The following is a 26,280-nucleotide window of genomic DNA, read 5'->3' on the forward strand; positions in this document are numbered from 1 at the left end:
ATATTAATCTCAGGTGTACAACATAGTGATTCAATATTTTTATAGCTTGTACTCCATTTAAAGTTATTATAAAATATTGACAATATTCTCCTGCGCTGTACAATATATCCTTGGAGCTTATTTAATATAGTAGTTGGTACCTTATAATCCCTTATCCGTATCTTGCCCCTCCTCCTTTCCCTGATGATCTTTAATAATAGGGAAAAGGGGGCTTCCCTGGTGGTGCAGTGGTTGGGAGTCCACCTGCCGATGCGGGGGACGTGGGTTCTTGCCCCAGTCTGGGAGGATCCCATGTGCTGTGGAGCGGCTGGGCCCGTGGGCCATGGCCGCTGAGCCTGCGCGTCTGGAGCCTGTGCTTCGCAACGGGAGAGGCCACAACAGTGAGAGGCCCGCGTACCACACACACAAAAAATAATAATAGGGAAAAGATTTACATACGTTTTTAGCCAAAACAATTTTTCATGCTAACAGCTCAGCATGTTCTCTAATATTGGGCCTTCAGTTAAGGAACACCCAGATGTCTTTAGTAAATTAACTTATATACACAGATTTATTTTTAGAATTTCTATTTATGCTTCCAGTCATTAATTTTTTAGTCATCCTTTCATATTAGTTTCATTTGATTATTTGGTCTCTTGCTAAAACCTAGAATTAACCAAATTGAAAAGGGGTACTTTTTAATAGGCATCTAATTTGCATGCTATTTATAGAAAGACAGTTCTTTTAGTATTAGAATTTTTAAAAATTTGCTTTAGGGGCTTCCCTGTTGGCGCAGTGGTTGAGAGTCTGCCTGCCGATGCAGGGGACGCGGGTTCTTGCACCGGTCCGGGAGGATCCCACGTGCCGTGGAGCGGCTGGGCCAGTGGGCCATGGCCGCTGGGCCTGCGCGTCTGGAGCCTGTGCTCCGCAACGGGAGAGGCCACAACAGTGAGGGGCCCGCGTACCGCAAAAAAAAAAAAAAAAAAAAAAAAAAATTTGCTTTAGGTTTTGGCTTCTTAGAATGTCTTTATGGGATGTATTTTTGCCTTTTAATTTTTAAATTTTGATGAAATATATATGACATAAAATTTACCATTTTAACCATTTAAAAATGTACAGTCCCCCTGGCATTGAGTACATTCACATTGTGGGTTTTTTTTATTCTATTAAAAAAAATTTTTTTATACATCTTTATTGGAGTATAATTGCTTCACAATGCAGTCTTAGTTTCTGTTGTACAACAAAGTGGATCATCCATATGCATACATATATCCCCATATCCCCTCCCTCTTGAGCCTCCCTCCCACACTCCCTGTCCCACCCCTCTAGGTCATCGAAAAGCACCGAGCAGATCTCCCTGTGCTATGCTGCTGCTTCCCACTAGCTAGCTCTTTTACATTTGGTAGTGTATATACATCAATGCTACTCTCACTTCACCCCAGCTTCCCCCCCACCCCTTGTCCTCAAGTCCATTCTGTATGTCTGTGTCTTTATTCCTGCCCTGCCACTACGTTCATCAGTACCATTTTTTTTTTAGACTCCATATATATGCGTTAGCATACGGTATTTGGTTTTCTCTTTCTGACTTCACTCTGTATGACAGACTCTAGGTCCATCCACCTCACTACAAGTAACTCAATTTCGTTTCTTTTTATATCTGAGTAATATTCCATTGTGTATATATATGCCGCATCTTCTTTATCCATTCATCTGTCAGTGGACGTTTAGGTTGTTTCCATGTCCTGGCCACCATAAATCGTGCTGCAGTGAACATTGTGGTACATGTCTCTTTTTGACATTCACATTGTTGTGTGACCATCATCACTATCTATCTCCGGAACTTTTTTGTCATCCCAAACTAAAACTCTGTATACGTTAAATAATAAATTGTCATTGCTCCCTCCTTCTAGACCCTGGCAACCATCATTCTACTTTCTGTCTCTATGAATTTGATTATTATAGGTAATCTCATGTGAGTGGATCACACAGCATTTATCCATTTGTGTCTGGATTATCTCACTTAGAATAATATTTTTAAGGTTCATCTATATTGTCGTATGTATCAGAACTTCATTCCTTTTTAAGGCTGAATTACATTCCATTGTATGGATAATATATTTTGTTTATTCATCTGACAGTGGACACTTTGGTTTCTACCTTTTGGCTGTTATGAATAATGCTACTGTGAACTTGAGTGTTCAAATATCTGTTCAAGTCCCTGCTTTCAGTTCTCTTGAGTATATACCCGGAAGTGGAATTGCTGCATCATGGTAAATCTGTTTAATTTTTTAGAGAGCTACCAAACTGTTTTCCACAGTGGATGTACCATTTTACACTCCTAAGAGCAATGCACAGGGGTTCTCATTTCTCCACATCCTTGCCAGCACTTACTATTGAATGGTCTATGTGTTTGTATTTTTATAGTGCTTGAAATTCAGCTGAACCTCTTTGCTGATGCAAAAGTATCAGACAGTGTTTTCTGATAAAGGAATCTTAGCTCTTATTTGTCCTGCAGCCTATTTACTTCTTAATAAGAAAGGAGGAATTCTCTTCACCCAACCTCAGTCTACTTAACCCACTCTTGAGTAATCAGTGTGCGCATGGGAGAAAGGGGAGGTTGTGTCTATTTCCTATGTGGAACTGTGATAAACTATCACTGGATTGTGAAGTGCATCACCTCTTCCTCATTGGGAAATTTTTAAACTGGTTCTGGGTGACACCTAAATTTATTTTGGGAGGTGATGCTGACCTAGTTTTATGGAACTAAAACTAGATGGAAAGTTGGGGGTTAGATTCTCTATCTTATAGGATAACAGGAGTTTGGGGCAAATATTGATAAATTACTTGGTTTTTAAGTCTTATTTTTTCTCTTAAGCAAGAAAACTGTAAATGAGGCAATTTATGGAGGACCCTCACAGCTCTAAACATATGTTGAGCAAGACACTGAATTTCTACCACTCACTTTCCTAATACTTCTCTTTCCTAGGGATCATGGCCCAAGTAGCAATGTCTACCCTGCCCGTCGAAGATGAGGAGTCCTCGGAGAGCAGGATGGTGGTGACATTCCTTATGTCTGCTCTTGAGTCCATGGTGAGATGGCTTTGCAGTTCTATAAAGTTTTCCGTAGTTGGATAAGATTGGGCTTGTGAATGAGATTGATTTGTTTTTGGAAAACATACACTGTGTCTATTTTTAATAAATACATACTGTTTTTGCCTGAGTAATAGTTATGGATTTAAGCCTTTCAAATTTTATTGCATGTTTCAGAATGTTCTTAACTTATCTGAATGTGTAATTTTTTACATTTAATTTCAATTTTTTACCTCCCAGTATCTTAGGCAATCCCTTGTTTTGTAAGCATTAACTTTGAATTTAAGTGTAATATTCGAAGTTACTCAGAATGAGTTTGTATGTTATAGTGTGGTGCTGGTGTCTTATTGTATCTCTGTAAAGAACATTACCACAATTTTGGGCCATAAGAACATATTCACTATTTTACATCTATTCTTTATTTTATTGTGCTGTGCTTCACAATTGTCTGAATTCTGTGACCTTCTACCCAATATGTAGTGTGTTAACTTTATTTTTAAAAAAACTTATACACATAATTTTAACATATTAAGTAGTATTCTTTTGCTGTACTTTTATATTACTATCATGGTAGTAATTCAGTTGGCTTATCATGTTTTTCTGAATATGTATTTGAACTCATAGCTTTAAGAAACATCAGACTTAAGTATTTTCTGACACAATGAAATTATATATTCTAAGCAGGAGGATGCTGTGTATTTCCTGTCTTAAGCATTGACTAGTATTATATAGCATCTAACCTCACAGTTCTCAGTATGACATAGTTTGTGGAATCTTTTTTGTTTTTCTGTTAGGGCATTTTTTTTCTTCTTTCTGCTGTATAAGAATTAAAAAAATTATCTCCTTAAAGAAAGAAATTTTAGAATGGTTAGTGGCTATATATACTATTACTTTTTTTTTTTAAAGTATTTGTTTATTTGGCTGCACCAAGTCTTAGTTTCATCATGTGGGCTCTTAGTTGCGGCATGTGGGATCTAGTTCCCCGACCAGGGATCGAACCCAGGCCCCCTGCATTGGGAGCATGGAGTCTTAACCACTGGACGACCAGAGAAGTCCCTACTATTACTTTTTTTTTTTTTCTTTTCCTACTATAACTTTCTGACTGTCACTTATTTCTTGCTTTTGGTCATAAAGTTAGCCAAAATTTGTGGCTGTAACGTTAAATAATTTAGAGATTAAATCCTATTCTGTTGATATTAAATAATTTTCTTTAATACTACTCTCTATGTAGAATGAAATAGGGTCACATAGGACCCATTCCCTTCCTTAGAATGTCTTTATAGTTTTCTCATCTTTGGCAGAAGTAAGAGGATCTCTCCTCCTGTTCCCAGTTGTATACTGTGAAGTATAATTTATAGGTGTATAGGTCAGCTTCATCCTTCTTCCTTTGGCCCATAGATTTCTTTGATCTAATCCTTAGACAGTACATGAATCTTGCTTTACTGTTTCGTAAATACTGCCTTTGGAGACAGGGTTGTCCAACTAAGAGTGTGGAGAGTGCAGCAAGAATGCACTGTCATTTATCACAAGGTAAGTAAATAATAGTTCCTTACAAGTGAGCAGCCATGGTACATCTCAAAGGTATGTACCATATAACATATCATAGAAACGTCATATAACAAAATTACAGTACAGCATTGTTTGCCGTGCTGGGAACGATCGTTGGCTCACCTCGGTCACAAGTTTTCTACTGTGGCTTTATTACAGTTCAAAAGATTTCTGATCGTGACAGTAGGTATAAAATTATTTATTTGAGATGCTGTTTTTAAGCGATATTATTCAAGTAATTTCCATTTAAGAAATTAGGGGCTTCCCTGGTGGCGCAGTGGTTGAGAGTCCACCTGCCGATGCAGGGGACACGGGTTTGTGCCCCGGTCCGGGAAGATCCCACATGCCGCAGAGCGGCTGGGCCCGTGAGCCATGCTGCTGAGCCTGCGCGTCCAGAGCCTGTGCTCTGCAACGGGAGAGGCCACAACAGGCCTCTTTACGCGTACCGCAAAAAAAAAAAAAAAAAAAGAAATTAGAGGGTGGTAATTGTACAAATCAAAAACAAATGGAGGGGGCTTCCCTGGATGGCGCAGTGGTTAAGAATCTGCCTTCCAATGCAGGGCACACGGGTTTGAGCCCTGGTCCGGGAAGATCCTACATGCCGCGGAGCAACTAAGCCCATGCGCCACAACCACTAAGCCTGCGCTCTAGAGCCCGTGAGCTACAACTACTGAGCCTGCGCTCTAGAGCCCATGAGCCACAACTACTGAGGCCCGAGTGCCTAGAGCCCGTGCTCTGCAACAAGAGAAGCCACCGCAATGAGGAGCCCACGCACCGCAATGAACAGTAGCTCCCGCCCACCGCAGCTAGAGAAAGCCCGCGCACAGCAACCAAGACCCAACGCAGCCAAAAATAAATAAATTAATTAAAAAAACAAAAAACAAATGGAGGAAGCTGTAGTTTTCAACAAGTGATGCTGAGAACATAGGTTCTTTGGGGGGAAAAAGTCTTTATTGTGCAAGTTAAACTCTAGATGAGTAAAAATTTTTTAAAATTGTCATATTAAGATAAACTAAAAGACCAGAAGAAAATATGTATAATTATGTATTTAATTATGTATTCCATAAACAGCTTTTCTATGCCTAAAATCAGTGAGGCACTGTTATGCATTAATAGAGAAACACTTAACATAGTAGAAAAATAAGCTGAAGTTAGCCTAATTTACAAAAAACTGTCCAAGGTACAACACTCTAATTTATTTTATTTATTTTTATTTATGGCTGTGTTGGGTCTTTGTTGCTGCACACAGGCTTTCTCTAGTTGTGGCGAGCAGGGGCTACTCTTCGTTGCAGTGCGCGGGCTTCTCATTGTAGTGGCTTCTCTTGTTGCAGAGCATGGGCTCTAGGCACGCGGGTTTCAGTAATTGTGGCATGCGGGCTCAGTAGTTGTGGCTTGCGGGCTCTAGAGTGCAGGCTCAGTAGTTGTGGCGCACGGGCTTAGTTGCTCCGCGGCTTGTGGGTGGATTCTTAACTACTGCGCCACCAGGGAAGTCCTAAAGTATCCTTTTTAAATGGTTCTGGGAAAGTTGCACAATAACATTTGCTAGGATATTGTGAGTTAGCTCTTCTAGAAGTGCAGATGGGAGTATCAACTGATAGAAACTTCTTAGAAAGCAATTTTTAGTAGGTTTTGAGAACCCTAAAAGTATTTACTTTCAGAGTCAGAGTTTTTTGGCTATGTTGTTTCATGTCTCTGACTCTGTTCTGAGAAAGTCACTCAAGATACGCGTTGTTCCCAGATTAGTATTTCATTGTTATTCTTAGGAGTGATAATTAGAATCAGCAACATTTTCAGTAAGGTTTGCACTAAATGAATTATTGTTTATCCATAAAATGGAATGGTATGTACTCTATTAAGAGTTTAAAGAATATTTAATCTCATAGGAATATACTCAGTAAAAGTGTACTCATCTAAATGGAATTCCTGGTGTATACATATGGAGATACTTCTGGAGGTGGGAGTATGTGATGGAAGTGGTAGTGTGTCTTCCAGACCCCACCTCCCCCATTCAGGACTGATGGCACTAATCCCCCAGTTTCTATGAGTGTCAGAGGTTCCCTTGTCCAGGGTCTTTCCCTTTCCTTGGGGAGGCCTGTCCCAGCTCCAGAATTTCTGCGGTGCATCTGTGGCAGCTGTTGATTCCCCCTTTGCAGAATCCTGCCCCCTCACAGCGCACAGCTGTTGTTATTGGGAGTGCTTGCCAGTAAGCCTGTGTGCAACTCTGAGTCTGTTTCTAGGTATTTGACCTATAACAGATTACAAAGGATTTCTGCCTTTTTTCTTATAAATTGTGTGATTTCTTCTGTTTAAAATCAGGGTTGTTGGGACTTCCCTGGTCGTCCAGTGGGTAAGACTCCATGCTCCCAATGCAGGTGGCCTGGGTTCGATCCCTGGTTGGGGAACTAGATCCAGCACGCATGCCACAACTAAGAAGCCCCACATACCACAACTAAAAGCCCTCATGCCGCAACTAAAGGATCCCAGATGCTGCAACGAAGATCATGCATGCCGCAACTAAGACCCGGTGCAGCCAAAATAAATAAATAATAAATATCAAAAAATAAAATAAAATCAGGGTTGTAAACTATCTGTTAGAAAAGAGAGGTCCCTTAAAAAAAATGGGGACTCTGTTGTGTATATGATAACTTAAGGTCAAAACTAGGAACTTCACCTCGTCCACATTAGGTATTAATGCAGGTCAAGTGATAAGATTTTTTATTCATCCAGCAGAAACAGTGCTTTTAAACATCTGTACATAACATAAGATTTCCTATTTGTGTGTTTCAGTGTAAAGAACTGGCCAAGTCCAAGGCGGAAGTGGCCTGCATCGCAGTGTATGAAACAGACGTATTTGTTGTTGGAACAGAGAGAGGACGCGCTTTTGTCAACACCAGAAAGGATTTTCAGAAAGATTTCGTAAAATACTGTAAGTATTGTATTTTTATCTTTGGTATTTCATAAATACTAAACCTAAATATTTATAGATAGCACATCGTATTTTCTTCTAAAGCTGAATGAGATTTATACCCAAAAAGACTTTCTGAAGTCCATGGAGACATTTCAGAATGCTCAAAGTGAATCACTGACATGGTAACATATTAGGGGAAATACTGAAGAGCTTAAGAAAAATGGTAAATGTTTATTGTACTGTGCTCTTAGCTTGACATTACTCTGGATTAGTGAAACATGTTAGAAGGTAGAGAAATGTCAAACTTATTAAAATTTCTTATTCAGATAAGCAGGTCTTTCCCTGATAGATGTTTGGTGGGTTGGGAAAAAAAAAGTTTTTGTCTGTGCATTAAATTTGAGTAAGCATGAAGCAAAGTTAAACAGGTCTTCTTGACTCCCTCAGTGGAATCATCTTATCCTCTGTCCTCAGTCAGTTTTGTGATCCTCCATCAGGAGTTCATCCAAGTAGTGTACTTATTTGATACCAGAACAAATGCAGTAGAGAAATTTACTGTAGGGTGTTAATACCTAGGACTTCTTGCAGTGTGACAGTTTTCGTATCTGTGTTTAACCTAACACTCTCCATAGGTTTTATGTTAACTCAGTGATACAGCATTTTCTTAAACATGTCTATCAGCATATAATATGTATGTCTTTAAGATCCAAACTTAAATTTCCATTATCCAGTTAGATCCAATTCATAATACAACAAGCAGATAATGGGTGAATAAAAATAGTTTACTTAATTCATTAATTTCAATTCTCAATTGTATTTTTTTTCAATTTTTTTTTTTTTTGCGGTATGCGGGCCTCTCACTGTTGTGGCCTCTCCCGTTGCGGAGCACAGGCTCCAGATGTGCAGGCTCAGCGGCCATGGCTCACGGGCCCAGCCGCTCCGCGGCATGTGGGATCTTCCCAGACCAGGGCACAAACCAGTGTCCCCTGCATCAGCAGGCGGACTCCCAACCACTGCGCCACCAGGGAAGCCCTTCAATTGTATTTTTAAAAAACATATTCCCTCCACTGTGAAACATCCCTCCTCCCCGCCCTCCCACCCTCCACCCCCCCCCCCCCCCGCTATAATCTTTTAAGCTTTATGGTAGCAATCTGTTTAAATTTTTTCCATTATTTCTTATCATTTTGAGAATTTTTAAGACTTTGATTATGTTTATGTATTTAAATTTATATTAATAATGTTACTTTGATTATGTGTATATCAGTTGCCATCTGTCCTATGAATACTGTAATCCAACTGGCAGCTGTGTTTACATTTCAGTTCCCTATACTGTCTTGCTAATGTGGTTCTTCAGTGGTTAGAACTAAGCATTAGGGGAATTGTCCTCAGTTGCAAATTGTAGTCCCTGCCTATTAGTATTCATTCTTTTTTTTGTTACCAATAATTTGATGCCACAGAGAATAATCTTTGGATATAATTCTTAAGTTCCTAATATTTGTTTCTATAAATTATTCTGCAGACAAGGATCAGTAGTTGTCTCCTGCAACTAAATCAATAGGTGTATAAGTCAGTTGTTTTTTTTTTAAATTTATTTATTTATTTTTGGCTGCATTGGGTCTTCGTTGCTGCACGCAGGCTTTCTCTAGTTGTGGTGAGCAAGGGGGGCTACTCTTCATTGCAGTGGGCGGGCTTCTCGTTGCAGTGGCTTCTCTTGTTGTGGAGCCTGGGCTCTAGGCACGTGGGCTTCAGTAGTTGTGGCACGTGGGCTCAGTAGTTGTGGCTCGCGGGCTCTAGAGCGCAGGCTCTGTAGTTGTGGCACACGGGCTTAGTTGCTCCGTGGCATGTGGGATCTTCCCGGACCAGGGCTCAAACCCGTGTCCCCTGCATTGGCAGGCGGATTCTTAACTACTGTACCACCAGGGAAGTCCCTATGAGTCAGTTTTAGAAATTCGTGGAAGAAAATTCTAAGCTCTCTTTCAGAGTTTTGAAAAGCACTGTCCAATAGAAATAATGTAATGTAAATCACTTAGGTAATTTAAAATTTTCTAATAAAAAGTAAGGAGAAACAAATAATTCATTTCAGTCGTTGTATTTTAAACTGGTGTCTAAAACATCATTCAACATGTAATCAATATAAAAAAATTATCAGTGGGGTATTTTGCACACTATTTTTTGTACTGAGTCTTCAAAATCTAGTGTATATTGTAAACTTACAACACATCTTAATTCGGACTGGTCACATTTCAAGTGCTCAGTAACCACAGGTGTTTAGTGGCTATTGTGTTAAACTTTGCAACAAGAATGTTTTTTGTGGTGATAATCTTCCCATATTTAAGTTTGTAGTTAGTCTTAAGGTATCTTTCTATTTTAAAACTACTGTTACCTAATTTTTACTTTGTAGAATGGTTATAGCTACTCTTATTTCAGAGATAATCACCGTTTCTTATTATTTCCATTCAAGTCATTTATGTCTTTTAGGTGTTTATTTATGTTTTATATTTTAATTTTTTAAAAATTTTATTTATTTTTGTTTTGGCTGCGTTGGGTCTTCGTTGCTGTGTGCGGGCTTTTTCTAGTTGCGGCGAGTGGGGGCTACTCTTCGTTCAGGTGCATGGGCTTCTCATTGCGGTGGCCTCTCCCGCTTCGGAGCACAGGCTCTAGGTGTGCGGGCCTCAGCAGTTGCTTGCAGGTGGGCTCCAGAGTGCAGGCTCAGTAGTTGTGGCGCATGGGCTTAGTTGCTCCGTGGTACGTGGGATCTTCTCAGACCAGGGATCGAACGCGTTTCCCCTGCATTGGCAGGTGAGCTCCCACCCACTGCGCTACCAGGGAAGCCCCTAGGTGTTTATTTTATTTATTTATTTATTTATTTTGCGGTACCAGGGAAGCCCTTGGTGTTTATTTTTAAAGTTCTTCCTCCTCCCTTTCCTTTCTGTCAAATCATAAATGTTAGTATTAGGAAAAAATATTCTTAGTAAAAAATCAAATATTGAGATAATGGATATGGACCTTATATATCATTAATATTTTACAGGTGTTGAAGAAGAAGAAAAGGCTGCAGAGATGCATAAAATGAAATCAACAACCCAGGCGAATCGGATGAATGTCGATGCTGTAGAGATTGAAACACTCAGAAAAACAGTTGAGGACTATTTCTGCTTTTGCTATGGTAGGGTTATACACTTGAATTTTCTAAAAGATATGTTATACAGTTGACTTTTCTAAAGGGCAGATCACATAATTGACTTAATATTCATGTAACATACTTTTACAAATGAATGGGTTAATTCCCAAATATTGGGTTAACATTACAAATGACCTTTCTTCCTTTTTTTTTTTTTGGATAAAGTAGATTTCATGGAAATGACCTTACTTTCTAGTTCCAGTTTGTGGGAGCCCAGAAATAAATGTAGCTGTTAGAGGTTTTGTTTTGTTTTTAATTAAAGAGCAGTATTAAGGTTCATAGCAAAATTAAGAGGAGGGTACAGAGATTTCCCACATGACCCTGCCCGGCACATGCATAGCTTCCCCACTGTCAGCATCCCCACCAGAGAAACTACAGGACACATCACAGTCACCTAAAGATGGTGGTTTATGTTTGACATGCGTGCTGGTCTTACCAAATCCCTGGCAAAAACCACCTTTTGTTAGTCTAATTATGCAGTAAACAGCTCTTTTTAAGAATAAGGGAAAGAGGGGGAGGATATAGGTTGCACTGTGAGATTGTAGGTAAAACTCAACTCTGGGGAACGGAGTTTCTAGCATGTGTGGGCTCACTGATACAGGCAGCTGACAGGATATATTCATTTGTGAATGTAGCATGTGTTTATCTAATAAGTTTTCAATGAGAATATTAGCCAAAAACTGCCTGGTATGTTATGGTAACACTTGGGTTTGTCAGGGTTGCATGTTCTGAGGCTGAATTGCATATGAAAAGATTGTGTTATACCAGGGTGGGGCCGTTGTTCCTTTCCTTTTGCATGGATTTTATATAAGTGTTTTATATCTTTTTTCATTTTGGCCTTTTGAATTCATTTCAGGTTTAGACTTCTGCTAACATGGGAATAGGGCCCTATAGTATTTGAATGTAGTTTTGAAATCAGATATTACAAAAATATGAATGCCGGGGAATTCCCTGGTGGCCTAGTGGTTAGGACTTCGGGCTTTCACTGTCGTGGCCTGGGTTCAATCCCTGGTTGGGGAACTGAGATCTTGTAAGCCACGTGGCCAAAAAACCCCAAAAAAACAAAAACAAAACCCACGAATGCCATCTATTAAGCCATGATAACTAATGTTGGTTTAGTTTTTTCAAATCTTAACCATTTAATGATTATCCTTTTTTTTTTTTTTTACCTCATCCCTGTCTCTTAACCTCAGGGAAAGCTTTAGGCAAATCGACAGTGGTACCTGTTCCATATGAAAAGATGCTACGAGATCAGTCAGCTGTGGTGGTGCAGGGGCTTCCAGAAGGAGTATCCTTTAAACATCCTGAAAACTATGATCTTGCAACCCTGAAGTGGATTTTGGAGAACAAAGCAGGGATTTCATTTATCATTAAGAGGTGAAGTACTTTTTCCCTTGCCCTCAACAGTTTATTCCTATAAAGTTGAATATTTAAGTTATGTTAATATGTTTTAAAAATTCTTCTTTACTGTAGAAGCCATTTAAATTTATGCTTTATGATAATTTTGTATATTTACGTATAGTTTTTTGTTTTGTTTTAATGCAGACCTTTCCTAGAGCCAAAGAAGCTCCTAGGTAAGTGATTGTTTTGCTTACATGATAACAGGATGGGTTCCTAAACCTGTTGTGTCAAATTTAATACATTTTAATGATTTCTCCTTTATTTTCTTTTTTTTCTTTTTTTTTTTTTTTTGCGGTACGTGGGCCTCTCACTGTTGTGGCCTCTCCTGTTGCGGAGCACAGGCTCCGGACGCGCAGGCTCAGCGGCCATGGCTCACGGGCCCAGCCGCTCCGCAGCATGTGGGATCTTCCCGGACCGGGGCACGAACCCGTGTCCCCTGCATCGGCAGGCGGACTCTCAACCACTGCGCCACCAGGGAAACCCTCCTTTATTTTCTTTGAGAATATGTTGTAAGGCGTTTTGGAGTGGAGTGTTATGGTGTTTATATAAAACCAGTGAAAAGTCATTGAGCTGAAAAACCAGAGACTTGTTTTTTGTTTTCAACTCAGCTGCTTGCTTTATGATGTATTCAAGGTTTTATGTTTGCAATGTGTAAGGTCATATCCTGGATCTGCCCTCATTTCCCAGAATTATGAGTGATTTAATTTACATAGTGTTCACTGAGCAGGCACGGAAATATTGGGGATAAGATTGGGTGAAGAGGGGATACAAAACCATGTATAAGCATTAAAGCTTTTTAGTGCTGGTAGTCTAGTGGTGGAGATAAAAACCTGTAAAGTCACCACAAGGAGAGCACAGCGTACACATTGTAGGAATGGTTAGTGGAAGTTCGTTGGAGGAAGCCCAGGAAGATGTTTATGGGGAAGAGTGCACTTAAGATGGGTCCTTGAAGAAAGAAGAGAATTTCAATAGGACTTCCTTCTGGGAAGGCCAAACATTCCATTTGAAGGGAAAAGGGATATTTAGAAGACTAGTACCCTTTGGAGCCAGGGTTATTTGAGACTTTTAAAAGGAAATAACCGTTGTCATTGGCAACCCCTTAAGCAATGTAAACATGAAAGGGCAAAATAATATATAAACACCCGAGTGTATATTGTTTTCTGATAAGTAACCTTTGTTATTTTCACCATGATGGAAAGATTTATATATATATATATATATATATATATTTTTTAATTTATTTAATTTTTGGCTGCATTGGGTCTTCGCTGCTGCACGTGGGCTTTCTCTAGTTGCAGTGAGCGAGGGCTACTCTTTGTTGCGGTGTGCAGGCTTCTCATTGTGGTGGCTTCTCTTGTTGCAGAGCACAGGCTCTAGGCGCGCAGGCTTCAGTAGTTATGGCACACGGGCTTCAGTAGTTGTGGCTTGCGGGCTCTAGAGCACAGGCTCAGTAGTTGTGGCGCACGGGCTTAGTTGCTCTGTGGCATGTGGGATCTTCCCGGACCAGGGCTCGAACCCATGTCCTCTGCATTGGCAGGCGGATTCTTAACCACTGCGCCACCAGGGAAGCCTGAAAAGATTAATATTTTAGAAGCTTTGTTGAGGTATAGTTGACATGCCATAAAATTCACACATTTTAAGTATATAGTCCCTGTAGTATATGGAATTGCTTTGGCAACTTAGTTGACCCTGTTTATTTCTGGACTTTCTACACAGTGAGTCATGTTGTATGTAAATCAAGATAGTTCACTTTGCAATCTGAATGCTTTTTATTTTTCAATTTTGTTGCTCTGGCAAGGATGTCCAATGCAGTATTGAGTAGAAGTGGCCATAGCATATATTGCCTTGTTCTTGATACTAGGTGGAAGGCATTCAGGCTTTCACCATTCTGATCTTAGCTGTTGGTTTTTGTATATGCCCGTTTTAAGATTGAAAAAGCGTAGATTTATTTGTCATATTTAAATTAAAATTCACTTTTTCGTGATCAGTTTTTTTTTCCCTGAAGTACTCTAAGTATACTAAGTAAACTAAGTATCCTTAGTTTGCTATTTGTATTTTATGAGGTCTTTGATTCTAGAAACTTGTTCTGAAACATTGGGGTCTGGTGGTTAATTAAAGAATATTTCTATAGGGTGTTTTATAATAATGAGTTGTCCAAGTGGGTGGGTTTGTATGACTCAGGTCTTTTGCCTTACCAACTTTCAAAGTAATTGAAAAGTTGCAATTGTAATGGGATTGTATTTTCCAGTATAAAAATTTTTTAGCAGGCTTATTGAGATACAATTGACATACAGTAAACTACACTTATTTAAAGTGTACAGTTAAGTTTTGACACATGAATATTCTGTGAAAACCATCACTGCAATCAGGGTAATGAAACATCCTTCACCCACAGGCTTCCTCACACCACACCCCTTGGTAATTCTTCTTTTCTTCTCTGCCTCGTCCCCAGGCAGTCACTCATCTTCTTGTCATCAGCATAGATGTGTCTGCATTTTCTAGATTTTTTTTTAATAGAAATGGAATCTTACAGTATGTACTCTTTTTTGTTTGTTTTGCTTCTTGTTTTGCGATTTATCCATGTTTCATGTATCGGTAGTTTTTTTTTTTTTTTTGCTGATTAGTGTTCACTGTATAGATATACTACAATTTGTTTACTCATTCACTTGCCCATGAATATTTGGGTTTCCATTTCTTGGCAGTTACAAAGAAAGCCACTGTGATATTTGAGGGCAGGTTTTTATGTGGATGGATATTTTCATTTCTCTTGGGTAGATACCTGAAAGGGAATAGTGAGAGCATATGGTAGGTAGTTACATATTTACCTTTGTAAGACACTGACAAACTGGTTTTCAATGTGGTTGTTCCAGCTTATGCTTCCACCAGCAGTGTGTGAATTCTGGTTGTTCTACATCTTTGTCATCATTTGGGCGGGGTGGGGGGGGTCAGTCTTTCCTCTTTTATTTTCACAAACATAAAATTCCCTATTTTATGTTGTGTAATTCAGTGGGTTTTAGGATATTTATAAGACGTACAACTATCACCCTGTCTCATCACCTCAAGAACACTGTATCTGTTAGCAGTTACTGTTTTCCAGTTCTTCTGATCCAGATCTACTCTTAATAGAAATCTGGCATCATTTATACATCGGTATTGTCTTATTCAGTAATAGTGTATTGGTGTATTTGTTTCACTGATAAGAATAAGAGCTTTCTCATTAAAGGGAGGGTTCTGGAGGGTTGAGGGGATAAAAGCTGTTAGATGATTATCATCCCTATTTACCTTCCTTATAGGGGAGAACGAAGGACACTCTTACACTACCACCATACTCATTCTGATGACCCAGAGCTGTGAACTCCCTTCCCCAGGTCATTCTGTATTTAGGACCTTTGAAAATATTAGTCATACTTCAAGTACTGGAAGAATCTAAATCTAATTTTCTTTGTACATAGGTGCTCGAGTGACGGTAACAGATGCTGAAAGGTCAATGCTATCTCCAGGTGGAAGGTAAAGCATATCTCATCAGTACTAATGAACCTCTACACCTCAGCAAGTTTTAGTGTTTAGATTATTGAGGTATTAGAATATTAAAAAACACTGTGTCACACATCTCAATGTTTAATAATGCAGTCGAATCCTTTGGAGGTCCTGTGAAAATGTACTTTTTGACTTAGTTTTGAATGGTAATAGTTCCTGGGTGAAGTTGATGTGATTGGTCTGAGGGCCACGTTGTGAGTAGGAAGGCCTTATAGTAAAAAGACGGGATTTGCTTTGTTGTTTTATTATACTTTTCCCTCCCATATGGTTGATTGGAATTAAAGTACTAAATTCAGTTGACAGGTTATTTATGCAAGAAATAAATATGTAAATTTTAAAGTGAGTCAGTTTTGCATTGAGCTTGGTCAGGTGAATGAGTTTATACAGTGAGTTCCAGGACTTGTGAGCACTGTGTGAGTGGCCCTCACAATGCAGAGCTTCATCAGGGCTTCTTTTCCTTTCAGTTGTGGCCCCATCAAAGTGAAAACTGAACCCACAGAAGATTCCGGTATGTACTTGTGCTTTTAGACTCAATTATGAAATGTAAGAAGCCTTTTCCTTAATGTAGAAGGTTGTATTTTGACTCATTACTTATTGCTTTGGTGAGAAGTAGACAGAACAAATTTATTCCAAAGGTGACGTCGTTAATGTTACTGTATTATACTAAAACCCCAAGATAGTAATTTGTTTGACAAAGTGGTAGCTAGAAATTCATTGCTAATTACACATTTATAGACAAAATTTATTAATAGTTTTTTCCAATTACACAGGAATAATAATAATAAATGTCATCTAGTCCTATAGTGCTTTTTACAATAATCAATATAATATCGTCTTGACTCTGCCTTTTCCCATTGCATTCCCTTTTTTTTTTTTTACTCCCCAGGGAAACTGTCTTTAACTCTAAGCTGTTTTTGGTATTTAATTCTTTATTTTCATTTTTATTATTTATTTTAAAAAATTTTATTAGCATATAGTTGATTTACAATGTTCGTTTTAGGTGTACAGCAAAGTGAATCAGTTATAACATACACATATATCCACTCTTTTTCAGTTTTTTTTTTTTTTTTTTTTATGGCTGTGTTGGGTCTTAGTTGCGGCATGCAGGATCTTTTTTGTTGAGGTGTGCAGGCTCTTCATTGTGGCGTGCGGGCTTCTCTCTAGTTGTGGTGTGCGGGGTTTTTTTTTTTTCCTGTCTCTCTCTAGTTGTGTGTGGGCTCTAGTCTGCTTCACGCGAGCTCGGTAGTTGTTGCACGTGGCCTTAGTTGCCCAACCAGGGATGGAACCCGCGTCCCCTGCATTGGAAGGCAGATTCTTTACCACTGGACCACCAGGGAAATCCCTTTTTTTAGATTCTTTTCCCATATTTAGATCCGTTCCCATTACAAAGTATTGCTTAGTAATTCTTTATTTTTATATGTGATTCTCATACTATTTCATATACTTTTCTTTTTATAAATTTGTTTATTTTTGGCTACATTGGGTCTTTGCTGCTGTGTGCGGGCTTTCTCTAGTTGCGGTGAGCGGGGGCTACTCTTCATTGTGGTGCGCGGTATTCTCATTGTGGTGGCTTTTCTTGTTGTGGAGCATGGGCTCTAGGCGTGTGGGCTTCGGTAGTTGTGGCGAGCAGACTCAGTACTTTGTGGCTCGCGGGCTCTAGAGCGCAGGCTCAGTAGTTGTGGCGCACGGGCTTGGTTGCTCCGCGGCATGTGGGATCTTCCCGGACCAGGGCTCGAACCCGTGTCCCTTGCACTGGCAGGCGGATTCTTAACCACTGCGCCACCAGGGAAGTCCTGTGGCTTTTCTTTTCTTAATGATGTCCTTCGAAGCCTAGAAGTTTTTAATTTTGATCCAGTTTTCCAAGTTTTTCTTCTGTCACTTTTTTTTTTTGGTGGTACGCGGGCTTCTTACCGCCGTGGCGTCTCCCGTTGCGGAGCACAGGCTCCGGACGCGCAGGCTCAGTGGCCATGGCTCACGGGCCCAGCCGCTCCGCGGCATGTGGGATCCTTCCGGACCGGGACACGAACCCGTGTCCCCTGCATCAGCAGGCGGACTCTCAACCACTGTGCCACCAGGGAAGCCCTCTTCTGTCACTTTTGCCTTTGGTGTTACATCTAGAATATCTTTGCCCAACCTAAAGTCATAACGATTTTTATACTTATGCTTTCTTCCTGAATTTATAGTTTTAACTCTTATATTTCGGTCTAAGAGCCATTTCAAGTTAATTTCTGTGCATGTTGTGATGTAAGGGTCTAAATTTATCTATCATTTATCACATTTATCATGTGAATATCCTGTTGTCCGAGCATCATTTGTTGAAAAGATACCCTTTCTCCATTGGATTGCCTTATTGGCATGTTTGTCAAAAATCAATTGACCAAGTTTACTTCTGCACGTTCAACTCTATTCCCCTGAACTCTAATGCCTATTCTTAGGCCAGTACCATACTGTATTTCATCTAGGTTTTTTAAAAAAAATTATTTATTTTGTATTTTATTTATTTTTGGCTGCATTGGGTCTTCGTTGCTGCACACGGGCTTTCTGTAGTCACAGCGAGCGGGAGCCATTCTTTGTTGTGGTGCACGGTCTCCTCATTGCGGTGGCTTCTCTTGTTGCGGAACACGGAGCTCTAGGCACGCGGGCTTCAGTAGTTGTGGCATGTAGGCTCTAGAGCGCAGGCTCAGTAGTTGTGGCGCACAGGCTTAGTCGCATTGTGGCATGTGGGATCTTCCCAGACCAGGGCTTGAACCCGTGTCCCCTGCATTGGCAGGCTGATTCTTAACCACTGTGCCACCAGGGAAGCCCTTCATGTAGTTTTAAGGTTTGGTTTAATTTGTTGCCTATTAACGTGGAAAATGAGAATATACTTACTTTACCACTTGTTTCCAATACTTCTTCCCTTTTTCCCACTTTTATCATAGAGGTAAATTGATTTTTACTATTCAGGTTCTTTTAGAACTGAGCATTGTCTTGGACATTTAATGTTTGCTTTCTTGCCATGTTCCATTTCTAGGGCAGAGTATTTTTGCTTATTTTAAAAACATACAGGTCTTCCTGACTTGATTACAATTTCATTGTGATAATTTATTGTTACTCTGTTTCTATGATAAGAGTCAGAATGAAAGCAACTTCATCTTTTAAAAATAATATATCATTTTTAAAGGTCATCATATTATTACTAGGGATATATTTTTAAATTAGTCTTGGTGATTGGTAAGGAAAAAATGGATTTTTACAGTTTTTTCTTACTAAAGGCACATATAAACTATGATGTCTCCTGTTCGACCTCTTGCAGAGGATGGATGCCAATTGGTATTACGTTGTGTTACATCTGAATTCTCACTGTTGCAGGGCCTGTCACTGTGGGGCTTTTGCTGTACTCTTGGATTACTTCAGAAATTATCTTATGCAGTGAATTTCAGATTTAGAGTTCATCTAGGAACACGAGGATGATTTTATTAGAAAAATCTCTTAATTCACTTATGTTATTGAACTAATTACAAATAATATATCATTTAGGTAGATGATGAAAGGCAGCAGAAATTCTTAACATGATTGGGTGGAATATTATGTATAATTGTAAATGCCACCCCCTCGTGTTTAATAGTGAACCATAGGAAGCACTCCTCGTAAGACACTAGCACATTCTCATGTTTCTTACCAGTGTTCCAGATGACCAAACCATTACAAATAAGAGTAAGTAATTAGAAAATGCAGGGTACCATTAACTTTTACAGGTGATATGATTATGTATACAGAACACTAAAGAGAATCAACTAGAAAACTCGTAAAAACAAAACATCCATAATCTATTCTACTTCAAGAAGTGTTAAAAAGTCTGTGTTAAAGTGTTAAAAAGATAATAACAACTTAGATTAAAAGTGATTAAAAAAAATTTAATAATCCTTTGAAAGCTTTCTAAGCAATAAAATTTGACTAGGGAAAAATTCTAAAAATTTTGTATGGCAGAATCAGCCAAAATGTATCAAAGGACATGTAAGAAACAGGGAATGGCTATTTGCAAGACGAATGACAAAGGGTTGTTTTACTTGACTTACAAAGAGCTAATCCAAGAAATAAATGACCAAAGATTCAAGAGAAAATGCTCAGTTTAGTTAAAGAAATGGAGATAAAAGTCCAAGAAAGATAAAGTTTTGCGCTCAGAAGATGGGCAGACATTAAATTCTGCTTATACCCAGTCTCAGTAAGGGTGTAGAGAAACAGGCAGTTTTAAAAATTCTTGATGTGTGTAATAATTATTGCTGTCTTATGGCGGATACTTTGGTAATATCTCTCATTTGGAGATGCACATGTTCTTTGACCCATTGCTGCTTTGCAAAAAGAGCAATTAACCCGCAACTCCATTAGTGAATTCTGTGTTGTCTTTGAACACAGTGAGGCAATAGGTCTGCATCCACTGATGCACAAGTATCTATAAGACAGACTACTTGTTAGCTAGAGAAAAGCTAGATGTGATGAAAGAAATGAACAATATCGTAATGCCTTAAACTTTGTATTTAAAAATGTTACATTTTGAAATTATTGCAAGCTAATAAAAAACCTGCATGTGTAACATAAGGACCTTTTTCCTGTGCCAATGTGATACCCTATCTTTTTTTTTTTTGGTGGGGAGGGAAAAGCAAGAACACCAGGTGTGTTTAGTGTGCAGCAAGAACACCAGGGATCTTTCCCAAAGCAGTGTCTCCCCTGTCACTCTTTTAGCTACTTCAGCGTGTGATTCTTAGAAGCAAGGATATTGTCCCACATTACTACAATATAATCATCAAAATAAGGAAGATAAATTACTCCTAATTCTCAAACCCTTTTCAGGTTTTGGGTTTGTTGGTTTGTTTGTTTTCCCATTAATGGCTTCTTCAGCTTTCTCAGGCTTTTCTGGTCTTCTAAGACCGTGACACTTTTGAAGGAAGTATCTGATAGTTCCTCATGATTAGATTCATGTAATGCGTTTTTTGCAAAAATAGCACAGAAACGATGCCGTGTTTTTTTTTCTCCTTTCATATCAGATGGAAGTTGTTTTCTATTTATCCCTTTACTGAAGATATTATTTATGTGACCAGAGTTAGTTTTTCTAGGCTTCTCCACTGTAATTTCTTTATATTAATTGTATTTCCTTTGTAATTATTATATTCATGGGAGTTTCTCTGAGACTATGGAAATATATACCACTCATCAAACTTCCACTTAAAATTAATTCATGTATATTAGAGTACACTCTTTCTATTTTATAGTATATTTCTGTCTTATTCAGTATATTACAATTCATTATTATCATTATTTATTTTGATTTGCAAATAGTCCTTGCTTTGGCCATTGGGAACCACTTCAAGATGTCCCCCGTGTCCTTCCTTGTTTGTAAATATCCCCATTGTTTTTAGAGAACTGTTAATTTTTTGCTAAGCAAGGTTGTTAGGGTTCATCTTATTCTTTCCCTAATCCAGCACTAGAGTCAGCCCTGGTTCCTCACTGTGGAGAGTGTTATTTATTAAGAAACCATAACCTAGGTGTTAGATGTTCTTATTGCAGTTGGGATGTCATTGCTTCTAAGTGGACAAAGCTAGGGTATCTGTTTATTTGTATTTACATACACATAATTATATACATACGTACATCCATTTACATCTATGTTTTTTTCATGCCCATATCTTCAGTTCCACTCTTGACACCCCAAGGTTTTTTCCCTCCCTTTCCTAGAGAGTATTCTTTGTCGCAGTTAGAATCATAGCAACCAGATATTCTCAGTATGTTTACGTACTTCGTTTAAGCCATGTCTTATTGCCAGCCTCCTTGCCTTGCTGACACTTTGACATTCTTTGTTGGCCTGTCACCACTCCACTCATGCTTGTCCCCCATTTGTCTCAGTCTCCCAGACCTGTTACTCAGTTTCCTCTCCCCCCTCATATAAATAGTCTCATTCTGCTATCCTGCTTTGGACCATCAAACCTCCCCGATGCAGCTGCCTATCTTGGTCAGCGTAATCTAATGGCATTTGGAATGAATTGGTGGGGTAAGGAGAAAGAGAACTCTGTGTGTATGAGTATATGTGAGTGAATGAATGAGACCTATTTATGTATGTTATTTTTAGGGAGGTCTGCAAGACAGGCATTGTTGAATTCTCCTTTTTGGGAATAAGTATTTGAATCTATTACTCTATTTGTTTTACAGAAGTTTTTTTCTTTCCCCCCTTTTTTCCATGTCACAGGAAATTTCGATTTTCGGTTTAGTTTTTAGTTTATTGTGCTGAAATCACTGTTTCGCAGATCTTCTCCCCTTTATTTATATATTACTTTCCTGAATAGTTTGCATCCCAAAAAAAACATGCTGACTGGAGAAAAATCATATTTTTGGAATTCTTTATCCATCTTAATTATAGATATAATAGTACACATCACTATCATAGAGGTTTATTTTTTCTGCCTTACACTTTGTCTTTATATTCCTTTGTGTGTATGTGTGTCTTAACTTTTCTTGCAGTTTCTTTTAAAATTTCCATTTTATTTTATTTTTTATATTTCTTGAGCATAACAGTTGTGGTCTATTTAGGAGAAAACAGCCATACCAGTTATTTGAACCATACCAGTTATTATTATGGAAAAAATTTACAGATTAATTAGTTGTAATAAAAAGGACTATATACTAAGGTATCATGTAAGTAATGACTCAAGGAATTGGCTGTCACCCCTAAAACTTCGCTTCTGATTTCTAAGGTGGGATGCTATTTGGATGGTACTGGTGTTATGTGGGGGACATGTTGAAACTGGTTCTGGTTGTGTTGGGAAACTTGTAAGGTAGATCCAGGTGTTGCTATGGGAAGGGTCTGCTTTCACTAGATTAAAGGAATATACCAAGGAGTGAGTGACCCTGATGGGAACAGGATGCAGCAAGCCAAAAGAAAGATGCAAGTCCCTTTTCCGTCTTCTAGCCTTGTAGCCTCCTTACTCTATTCCCTTGTGGCAGAGATTCTCAAAGAACCAACTGTTTTGCAGTCCATGCGTCAGAAGAGTCTAAGAGGGCAGGTCTGGACCTGAGGCAGCAGCTTAATGACTCACGCAGGCTACCCCTTTGGCTACATGGCATCCATACACACCTCCGCATATTTAAACCTTCATGTAACAACTAAACAACGGTCCCATCTGACGGGATGCAACTTTCCCTTCCTACAGAGGGAACCGTTTTCGCCCTTGTTCTAATAGTCATTGTACCGTCTCTGGGAGACTAATTTACTACCCAGTCATGGGCTATGTTAATTACTCCTCAAATATACCCCCAACCTATTTATTCTCTTATCTAAAGGCTAACCGGCAAAGGAAACCTCCAACAAAATTTTTGTAAAATAATAATGGGAAGGAGAAGAGAGAATAGTTAATATAACCAAACATACAATATTTACAGAAACACACATACTCATAACAAGGAAGAAAACATGCAGTGTCCCCATTTCTGCAGCTTGTCACAAAAATTCATACCTTTCTTAATTCATTACACATTATATTATGTTTTCTTTGCCTTCAGCCAGGACCCTATCTGGTAAGATTCTTTACCTGGTTGAGGTGACCCAAGCCTTCATTCCACAATGGATCTGCCTTTTTTGTTTGCTTTGATTTTCTATTAACTTCTGCTAATGAGCATGGAAGTACTAGACACCCCACAGAATCCCAGGGTTTCCAGACAAGTTCCCTACCACCATCTTCTGGCAGCAAACCAACCTTCCATTGGTGATTGCTGTCCATAGAGTAACCCCCTTCTTTGCTTGTGGCTTCAGGGATAAATGTCCTTTATTAGTATATCAAACTAACTCTCTTTTTGAAGTATTTCTTCAGTTGAAAATACTCTGTACAAACCTTCTAAAGTCACATAGCACCAGCTCAATATTAAGTCCATGATGGGACTGGTATGATTATAGCTGATATCTTAGTCTGAACTGTGTACATACACCCATCCACTGTTGATTTCTTAAACTTGTCTGAGAGTATCATCTACTCCTGACATTGCAGATGAGAAAGAGAGAGAGTAGGAACTGCAATCATTTGGTGAAATCAGCCTTTCATTTCTGAAAGCCCCTCCTGTGTAACCCTTTGAGGCTCCCCAGCCAAGGGCTCTTTGTTTTTGAATATATGGGGAATATGTCTTTATTAAGAATTCATTAAAGAATTGGTTAAGAATCTTCTTTCTTAAAACTTTTAATTGAAGTATAATGTATGCAAAGTATAAGTGTATATATGCTCAATAAATAAAAAGTACACACGCCTGTAACCTAACATTCATTGATACAGAACATTAATAACACCCCAAGAAGGTCTTCCCCCTCTCATTACTCTCCTCCCAAAATCAACTGCTTGCCTGAGTGTTTTTTTTTTTAACCTAAGGCTTGTGCATTTTAATTTTTCTTCAGCTTTCTTGAGGGATAATTGACATTACTTGAGTTTTAACAACATAAATTTCTTTTCTCTAATTTTGACCTTCCTCTACATGGAATTGTAAAATATGCACTCATTTATATCTGGCCACAAAGGTGTACGTCAAATTATTTATCCTCATTGTGGGCAAAGTGTTATGCTGAAAGGTATGGTTTGTTACCCTTGTTAAAAAAGGGATATATTAAGAGGGGGGGAAATTAATGTGTCTCATTATTAAAATGGTTATGCCATATTTACTCTGGAATAGCGAGTTATTAAAATTTATGTTTGCAGGTGATTTTCAGTGATTTATAAAAATATTTTTAATATTGCATGAAAATAGGGTGTGACTAATTTTCTTTAATTGCGAAGATCAGAACTTGTTGGAGAACAAATTTGGCGTTAAATAATCCCAGAATATTAGTAGTGTGGTTAAAACTACTACACTAGTAGTTGGTAGTACTATTAGTACTACCACTAGTACTACTAGCAATAGTAGTCTAGGTTGGGTTTTAGGTTGTTTTTGTCCTCCTGATGACGCCTAGCAAACTTTTGTCTTTTGAAAGCCTTTAAAATATGTATGCATTATTCTGTATTATTAGGAGGGCAGAAGGGATTTCCCTATACTGTCTGAATGCCCTGAAGTGTAATTATATAATTTAATTAAAAAAAATAATTTGTTTTTACAGGCATTTCTCTGGAAATGGCAGCTGTGACAGTAAAGGAAGAATCAGAAGATCCTGATTACTATCAATATAACATTCAAGGTAATACTGTTTAATACAGTTTTTCTTTCCAGAAGTTATTGGTGGTTAAAATTAAAATTATTTAATTGCCCGAATTCCTTAGATACTATTTTATTGATTGGTCCTTTGGTCCTTGACTAGCATGTATACTTATAATTTATCACTGAAATAAAATAGATTTCAAAAATGGGGCACTAAAATAAACTCAGTTTACAGGGGAAATGTTAAATAATCATTAATATTCTTAAAAGGACAAGCAAAAGTTGTGGCACAATTTAGAATTCAATTTGAATTTTCAGTTATTTGCAAGGCATAAGAGGTCTTCTAAACGTTTAATATCTCTATTTGTGCAATAAAAATAACTTTGCATTATCACTATGTTAAAAATCTATAAAAGATAAGACATTAATTTTAGGTATTTATCATCTTGTTCTGTAGCTGCTTGATTATCAAGAGGGAATTAAAGGTCATAATTTCACAATGCAGTTTGCTTTTATGCTTTGATGGGTTTTAGTTTAGAAGAACATCTATAGTTCATGGTAAGTTTAATTTTTATAGATGCATAAAGTATATTAAACATTTAAAGTATAAGATCTGATTGGTTTTTTGTATATACCCATAAAACTATCTTCACTGCAGTCAAGATAAAGAAATGTCCATAACCCTCAAGTTCCCTTGAGTCTCTTTGTAATTCACAGCCCTCCCCAGCCAACCACCGATCTGTTTTCTTTCATTTTAGATTAGTTTGCATTTTTAAGAAATCTATGTAAATGGAATCAGCATAAAGTATGTACTGTTTTCTTGGGGTGGGGAGCTATGACTTCTTAAATTCCACATAATTGTTTTGAAATTTCATCCATAGTGTGGCATTTATCGACGGCTAATTCCATTTTATTGCTGTTATTCCATTGCTTGGCTGTACCACAATTTGTTTATCCCTCTGTCTATTGATGGACATTTTGGTTGTTTCCAGTTTGGGGCTATTAAAAGTAAAGGTGCTGAAACATTTGTTTGGAAATACGCCTTCATTTCTCTTGAGTAGATCCCTAGAACTGGAATAGCTGAGATATATGGTAGGTATTTAAGCTGTTTTCCACTGTGCTTTTACTATTGTACATTTCCATAAGCGGGGACAATAGTTCTAGTGGCTCCACATCCTTATCAGCACTTGTATGGTCCGCATTACTATTTTTAGCCACTTCAGTGGATGTCTTATGATACCTCTTTTTGGTTTTAATTTGCCTTTGCTTAATAGGTTTAGTTCATTTAAAAAGATAAGGCTTTATCAGTTCTGGAGTATTATAAAAAAGTTATGAATAAATTTCTTCTGTTTGTAATCATGTGAATATCTGTATACAGATATTTGAATTTCATAATTTTTATCTGTCAGATTTGAATATTTTATTGCTTGTGATGTTTGTAATCACATGGCTAAAAGGTTGGGTTAATTCTGAGGATTTTTAATTAAAAAGTTAAAAA

General features: G+C 38.2%; 1 protein-coding gene across 8 annotated transcripts in view; it reads left to right on the forward strand.

Moving 5' to 3' along the window:
* Positions 1 to 26,280, forward strand: part of GTF2I (general transcription factor IIi) — a 146,102-nt gene that overhangs the window by 65,624 nt on the left and 54,198 nt on the right. For all 8 annotated transcript variants that reach the window (XM_082857692.1, XM_082857685.1, XM_082857686.1 and 5 more), the window contains exons 2-9: positions 2,966 to 3,069; positions 7,405 to 7,543; positions 10,554 to 10,688; positions 11,897 to 12,080; positions 12,249 to 12,277; positions 15,557 to 15,611; positions 16,106 to 16,149; positions 24,745 to 24,822. In XM_082857692.1, the coding sequence (XP_082713818.1) occupies positions 2,971 to 3,069; positions 7,405 to 7,543; positions 10,554 to 10,688; positions 11,897 to 12,080; positions 12,249 to 12,277; positions 15,557 to 15,611; positions 16,106 to 16,149; positions 24,745 to 24,822 (763 nt within the window). In that variant the 5' untranslated portion in view covers positions 2,966 to 2,970. The remainder of the gene's footprint in view (positions 1 to 2,965; positions 3,070 to 7,404; positions 7,544 to 10,553; positions 10,689 to 11,896; positions 12,081 to 12,248; positions 12,278 to 15,556; positions 15,612 to 16,105; positions 16,150 to 24,744; positions 24,823 to 26,280) is intronic.

This window comes from Leucopleurus acutus (genome assembly GCF_964270905.1).
Source record: "Leucopleurus acutus genome assembly, chromosome: 16".
Classification (NCBI taxonomy): Eukaryota; Metazoa; Chordata; class Mammalia; order Artiodactyla; family Delphinidae; genus Leucopleurus; species Leucopleurus acutus.